Here is an 8,015-nt window from a genome sequence, read left to right as displayed (position 1 = left end):
TGGTGGTAATGAAGATGGTGGTAAAAATGGTAATGATAACGATGATGATGGTAATGATGATGATGACGGTGATGATAATAGTTATAACGGAATAACCATCGTTAATACGTATGGTGGTGATAAGCAGAGATAGATGTTAATGATGATAATTGAGATATAAATTGCTTTTGAACGCACGCGATGAAAATGAAATAAAATTAGGTTTTCCTTGATCTATATTTAGAACAACAAATTTATCTCGACTGACATGCTCATGACATAATCTTTATCAAAAAAATATTATTAAGATAAGGAAGAACTTTAGGTGGACACTGATTACGAAATAATTATCAAAATGGGCCATGCACGAACGCTCTGTGAGAAAGGAAGGAAAGAGAATGGGAGAGAGAGGGGGAGGGGGAGGAGGGGGGGGGGCTGAAAGAAAGGGAGAAATAATTAAAGAAAGAAACAATGATGGATAGAAAGAAAAAAATAAGAAATTGAAAAATAGAGTAGCAAAGAGGAATAGGAAAGAAACTTCAAAACAATAATATCGGTTTTTCGAAATGATTATTAAGAAAGCAAGACTGGTTTCAAAACTGTGTATGATGGCGCTATTCCAACTTCTTAAACGGTGCTATTGCTTCGGGTACGCTATGTGCGTAATATTTTCTTGGTGATTTAAGTCTTATTTTTTCAACATGGAATCGTGTTAAGTAAGATAATTGACAATAATTCATAATTACTCGAATACTGATAGGGCCTACTGTAGCAACAATTTAGTAGAAATTCTATTCATCTCTTGATCATGTTAAAGGGGAATCCAACCCAAATAAAAACTTGTTTTTATAAGAAAAAGAAAAATCAGACAAGTTGATAGGTGAAAGTTTGAACAATATTGGACAAATAACAAGAAAGTTATGAATTTTTAAAAGTTGTAAATATTGGTAATCACTATACCTATGGAGACTTCAAATTGGCCGCTTATGTGATGTCATAGTGATGTAAGGCAAGGACTACTCTTCCATGTACTTCAATACATATTATGGCTAAAATGTCATTTTCCCCAAAAGTTTTATTTCAAATTGTATTTTTCTTTCATGAGGACATTAAACAATATACTACCTGGGTTATATTTAGATTACTGCCCCAGGGGAATGGGTACTTAGGGGAAAGGCACAAATCCCTGATAATAAAGTACATGGCCTATGGGAAAGTTGTCCTTGCCCCTCGTCATAATTTACTTACACAATTGCCAATTTGAAATCTACATAGTATTAGTGATCTCAATTTTAAAACAGCAATAACTTTCTTGTTGCTTGTCTGATTTTTTTCGAACTTTCTACATTCTGTTTAATTTATTTTTCTCCTTACCAACACACCATTTTATGGCCAAGGCTGGATTCCCCTTTAATGAGAATCTTTGTCATTTATATTGACAGTATTACAGTGGAACTCCAAAGTTAGTAAATCCCACCCCAAAAATGAACATAATATGTGTTCAGGTTTTGTCATATTTTAGATATGTAATAATGAATTAAGGTGACAAACTTTCAAATACAAGAAAGTTTGTTTCTCTGAGCTCGCTGAACATTGTAGCGCTGTTGTCTATATTAAACACTGAGCATGAAGAAGTGCATTTTTGGCAGGGTTCATTTCCATGCACACTTAATACTATTTTATACAAGCTGTTATTATGTAATTATGCTGAGGTAAATGGATTTTGTACTCATACTTTGATTTGTATCTGTATTTGATTTATATTTGTCATGGAAATGAAAATAAACTTCTTGAATCTTGACTAACTTTTCACAAGGAACGGGCCCGGAGCCACTTTTACTAAGGTATTAAAAAAACAAAGCTAGGAAAACATACAAAGAAAGTACCCCCGAACAAACATACATGTAGAAAAAAATTAAAAGGAAAGAAGGAACAAACAAAGACAACAAGAAACATTGATAAAGACACCCTTACTACAAGAAAACAAAATGAAAAAAAGATAGAAAAATACACAAACAAAGAAAAAATAAAACACAGAAAGAAATAAAGAGAGAGGGAGGGGGAGGGGGGAGTTGTGAGAGAATATAAGATGAGTGGATCAGGAGTACATGAGATGAAACCCGAGCGAGAATCAGAGATGAGAGAAAGATACAAATATTTTTTTTAGATAGAATTATCACAACACAAACATTACTGACTAATTTTCTTTTACTCAAACAATGTAAAAAAGCATAAAACCACAATTTTACAAAACAATATCAATCGACATACAGACTCAGAATTTTCCATTGAAGATTTTTGTTCTTGCTACCGAATAAGATCTCTTAAAAATAGACCATTTAAGTTAGGTTGCCTCATAGAATCATTTCTTGATAGAGAAATAGAGATACAAACAATATTGAAATTATAAAATCATCCATGCTGGAATTTTTACACAAAGTCATGGTAACAAAAAATACTTTTGTTTACATAATCAGATATTTAAATGATGAAAACAGATTCTGTCTGTCTTTAAAGAAAAAAATGGAACATTTAAGTCGGGTAACCTAATAAAATGTTTTCTTGATAGAGAAAAAGAGATGCATAAAATATTGGAAATATCAAATCATCCATTCCGGGATTTTTGCATATATGAATGAAAAAAACATGGACAATTGACTCTTTTTGTGTTTTTACATAATAAGATCTCTCAATGAGTTACACAGAATACTGTCTTTTAATAAAGGAAAACTCGAAAATTCAAGTCAGGTAACCTAATAAAATATCTTCTTGATAAAGAAATATAAAATTGCATGCATACAATATTTGAAGGATACAATCACCCATTGAGGGATTTTACACATATACACGAAAATGCCTGACACCTCTTATCGATGAATAAATACAAAACGCGCAGTCAAGTTCAAAGGTAGTGGATACTACCCTGTCTGATAGGCGGCGGATGCGGGGAGACGTGTCCCCCCGAAATTTGAGGTGGGGGACGACCCCCCCCCTAATTCTTAGTTGCTAACTTTTTTTTGCTCGTCATTTTTTCTTTCCTGCGTCACCCCCTAAATGTTTTGGTTGATGGCCTTTTTTTTCCTTGTCAAAGATATTTGGTGGTCCCCTAAAATGTTTGGCTTCCGCCGCTAATGCCCGGTTCCATTGTTTTAAAGCGTTCAAAGAGGGTGTGTCTGACTTGTAGTTGAATTTGTATTGAAGTACAATAATAGTATGAAGCTGGGATGCTGGATCACTGCGTATTAACACGAACTGGACGTTTCATTATACATTAGTATTGATAGACATATATGTTTTATATTCGTTGGAATTTAGATCTCGTGTTTGTAAATTAATTTAGCGATGGCTGAGAAAACATCAAGCTCTTCACCGAACCTGATATGTCCATTATGTCTTGATATATTTGTCGAGGCGACGATCTTAACTTCATGTGGACACACATTTTGTAGGAGATGCCTCAACAAATACGACCTAACCCACCAGGATCTTGATCACATGGTCTGTCCTCTCTGCAGGGAGATCACCAAGTTGTCCGCCAACCGTGTCGATGATCTCCGCCTCAATGTCTCCATCAACGGATGCGTAGACGATTACCACGCCAAGTGTGGAGGGATGAATGCTGTCCTTGAGATGTGCCAGAAATGCACCCCTTGCAAGTCTCTGAAAGACGCTGTATCATTCTGCAGAACATGTAATTATTACATGTGTGATGAGTGCTTACATTGTCATCAACATCTTACAGTCGTATTCGAAGGTCATGAGATTGTCTCCATGGATGATGTCATCGAAGGGAAGGTCAGCATTGGTCATTTATTCGAGAAGTGTTCCATCCACAAACAAAAGAACAAAGATATGTTTTGTGAGGATTGTAAGGTCCACGTCTGTCACAAGTGTGTACTTGTTGGTCATAAAGCTCATGAAATCAAGAACCAGGTTGACTTTGAGAAGGAGTTGCGACGGAAGTTAAATTTATTCATGATTATCACAAATGCTGGTTGATATTGTATACATCGCTGTTTACTATGTATACCTTACAGGAGATGTTTAGAATTTCAAACAACCATGCTTAATTTTAATTGAGAATCAAATATAAAAAATCAAACTTTGCTGTTTCAGAGTCTAAACACTTTAAAATCTATTTAAACAATCTATTTAAACAAGTAATGTATAAAGGTTAAACAGCGTGTATAAAAAATGAAACATTTTGAAAGCGCACACTCTTGAAAAGTTTAGGCAAAAAAGATGAATTATTAATCATCACTGGGTAACACACTATCTGACAAAATTTGGTAATAAAAACTAATAATTAGGTCATAAATTTGCTCAATTGGATAATAATTGCTCAGAATATATTTATTTATGTCACCAAACACAACGGACAGTATGTTGCCCAGCATTTTATGTGTGTATAATAGGTAGATTTAACATGGTTATAAATACTCAGGGCGATCATTGAGCAGAAGATGATGAAAACTTATTAATTGATAAGAATTAACCCCAAAGATCATACCACTTTAATAATGATTTTGATTGTGATGACGATAATAATGATAATCACAATATCAAGACATATAATATATTAAGAACAGTAATAGTAAAAAAATGATAACATTAATAATAATGAAATATCAATGACAATAATAATGATGATAATACTACTACTACTAATGATAAGACGAATAATGATATAATAATGACATAATGAATAAGAATATATGAATTAATAATGATTTATAAAATAACAATATAGATGGTGTTGAATACAGATTGACAATGATATAGAATAATTTGTAATACCATCATCAGCATCTAAAATGTGGTTGCATTTAATTTTGTTATTCATTCTTTAAGTTGAACAGCATTAATGATTATTATCGGTATTGTTTCAATATGACAAACAATTTTGTAATTATATGCTGTCTCTCTTCAAGCTTATTCAAATTGTCGTGTGACATTCTGTATGACTTATCTTTGTTTTATAGTATTATCATTTGTTATATTCACCTTCATGGAATATTTCCCGATCTAACTCACTGTTTTTATCACGTTCTATACGTAGGTGACAGACCTTGCTCAGCGATGTGCCGACAAGAAAGCAGAGCTGGAGAAGAACATTCAGAACATAGAAATACAACGTCATGAGGTACACACTGCAGTGCAGACACTACTAGATGATGTCAGGCAAGCCTACAGCATCAAGGCCAAGGAACTGGAAGAAAATCTTCGAAATCTCACCGACCAAATACATGCCTTACAGCATAGTTTTGATGACGACCTCAATGTCTTAAAGTCAAAAGATCGACAGAGGATCAAGAGTATTTGTAGTTCAATTACTTTGGTAGATAATGACAGACTGGGTCATCTTGAGACAGACACTCTATCTGCTCATATCTTGCTCTGTGAGGAGCTGGATGCCATGCTGAAGGAGGTTACTGATCACACTTCTGCGGAAGCTATTAAGAAGAAAGCACAGGAGAAGAGGTTCAAACCAGCAGACGATACTCGTCTTGACCTCGGGAGCATCGCAGAATATACTGATCATCCATCTACGGCAACCTTAAATAAGAAAGCACAGGAGAAGATGTTCAAACCAGCAGACGATACTTGTCTTGACCTCAGGAGCATCTCAGGATCAGATCCCAAGATGGAAGTCATTCAGCGTGTCGCTCTACGGGGAGGGATGTCCGGTATGGCACGGTACTCGCAAAGCAGTGTCGCTATCGGGTATGGGATGTATTCACAAGGTATTGATATCATTGATTCAAATGGTGGAAAGCAGCGGTATAGAAACACACCCCTAAGTGACATGAATTGTTATGATCTGGTTTTGCAACGGGACGGGGCGTTATGCGTGTCGACTGGTTTTACAGAAGCCTACATCTATTCTTCCCTTGGCTCCAGGAAAGGAACAATCCACGTGAGAAACAGTCGATATTTTCTCAGAGTTAATAGGAGCCCAACAGATGAAATCATCATTACTAACTATGGAAAACAAGTCTATATCTATGACCCGACGGGATCCACTCTTAAACACACTGTTCAAACAAAGCACGATACGGAGCAGGCATTTATCACTGGGTCGGGTTTGATCGTAACGAGTTCATGTTGCGACAATCCAAGCGTGGTGACGGTCTATGACAGGGATGGAACTGCTGGTGAGTCTCTACAAGCTCCAGAGTTTGCCTACCTGTATGCTGCCGTGGATGAGCAGGACAGGGTGTATGTAGCGAGTGTTGATGTGGATAATAGTAGCGTCGTGATCAGGCTATATGATCTTGACGGTCTGAACCTGAAGGAAAGAGTTGAGTTCAATGCAGTTGATATGACATTGAAAGATGAGTGGTGTGACTTGGTTTCCCTCTCCCCAGACATGCTCGCCTTTGCTTGTTGGAAGAAGTTATATTTCATCAAGGTATCACTGTAATCCACGTTATATCACACCATGCAGTATCGAAACTGACATGCTTTCATCCTGCTACAAATCTACTTTAACACGTGTCGATATAAATTTACTTACCATGTGATATCTTCATCCAATGATAAAATCAGTTAATGTGATAGAGATACGGTACAATTTAATTCGTAGAAAATGTGTTAATTGAAAAAAAAGACTATGTGTTGCAGCCACAAGCTCGATAAAACGTGGAAATTTTAACATTTAATTCAACATACAAGTGATAAATAAAATGAATCAATTAATAAAGTGTAAAAATGCATGTCATTTTGCACCAATTTTCCGAGTATTGAATATACTATTAAGTCTGCAACAAACATAGGGCTATCGTGATTATCATTGTAATTATCAAGTGATAGCAAAATTACTAACTAAAAAAAACCAAGATATAACTAAGCATTTATTGAGAATATAACAAAGTAATCAGCAAACGTTATTAAACATGTATCAAAAGAATTACTATGATACATACTAATGAGTATATTTACAGTGCATATAAAGGGGTATAAACGTACCATTAGCAGAAAGATTACACTCTATATACAGTATTAGACCATTTTGCTTTCACATCATGCGAAGTTTTCGGACCATCATATTCATGCATGATCGCTATTTGTTATTCAGTTAAATTATCGTGGATGATTGAATGATGAAATGCTTTCTTTTGGACCGTCTATAAGTTCTTGCATTTTATTTCTGATAATTATGTGATCTTCTCAAAGAGGGAAAGATATCCCAACCGCTGATTACCAGTTATTAAAAAATAAAAAAAAAAAATATTTGCTATTAAAAAATTATCTTTCTGTTCAACAGTAGTCTTGAAAATATACTGTTTTGATTTTCATTGTTTTATGAATGTTTACGAGACATGCGAAGAATATTTGTATTCTTCTTTGTCATAAGTCCCTTTGAAAAAGAATTGAAGCAATGTAATGGTACTTCGTATATTAGTGAACAGGTGTAGATATGAATATATATAACTTATATTCATTTGTCAATATATGCGTGTATAAAGTCTTGATCTCAATTATCATATACATAATAGTGCATATAGAAATGTATGGTATACGGTGAAAGTATCGTTATATTAAGGTGTAGAGGCTTTCTAAGAATTATTTAGAGAAAATTCATCAGATAGATTTCACTTTGATTTAAGATTAAGTTCACGATTGCTATTCGACTCGTGTACTCAAGTTTTTATTGCCCGGTGTTCCCTCTCTACATTTAAGTATGCAACCATGATCACTTTAAATCCCACCATTTGACATCCATTAAAACTACTCAATATTAGCAGTTTTAAAAGTCTTTTCTGCAATCGATATCCCAAATTTGCACCTAACATATTGGTGTAAAAAATAACAAAACTAAACCACCCCTTATTTCGAAATTCAAAATGGAAGTTTAATCAAGTAAAATTAGATGATTGTAAACATTGATCTGGAAAAATAAAAATAACAACTAGCTTTTTTAGTACAGCCCAAACGACGAAATTCTTTTTGATCATTAATACACATTTTGAAAAAAAAACGTTCTAAAAAAAACTTCAAGCAATAATTCAAGAGACCAAGGTATCACGTATAAC

General features: G+C 34.4%; 1 protein-coding gene across 1 annotated transcript; it reads left to right on the top strand.

Moving 5' to 3' along the window:
- The first annotated feature begins 3,272 nt into the window (after positions 1-3,272).
- LOC121427896 lies at positions 3,273-8,015 on the top strand. Its single transcript, XM_041624470.1, has 3 exons — positions 3,273-3,941; position 4,096; positions 5,039-8,015. Exons 1-3 carry the CDS (start codon positions 3,322-3,324, stop codon positions 6,401-6,403), a joined length of 1,986 nt encoding a protein of 661 aa, XP_041480404.1. The 5' UTR covers positions 3,273-3,321; the 3' UTR covers positions 6,404-8,015.

Source organism: Lytechinus variegatus, chromosome 14 (assembly GCF_018143015.1).
Source record: "Lytechinus variegatus isolate NC3 chromosome 14, Lvar_3.0, whole genome shotgun sequence".
NCBI lineage: Eukaryota > Metazoa > Echinodermata > Echinoidea > Temnopleuroida > Toxopneustidae > Lytechinus > Lytechinus variegatus.
The sequence above is the reverse complement of the archived record's forward strand: the minus strand, read 5'-3'. Positions and strand labels throughout refer to the sequence as shown.

Bases quoted from the DNA above. Each gene is read 5' to 3' on its own strand.
- LOC121427896 (XM_041624470.1), top strand. From the start codon at position 3,322: ATGGCTGAGAAAACATCAAGCTCTTCACCGAACCTGATATGTCCATTA.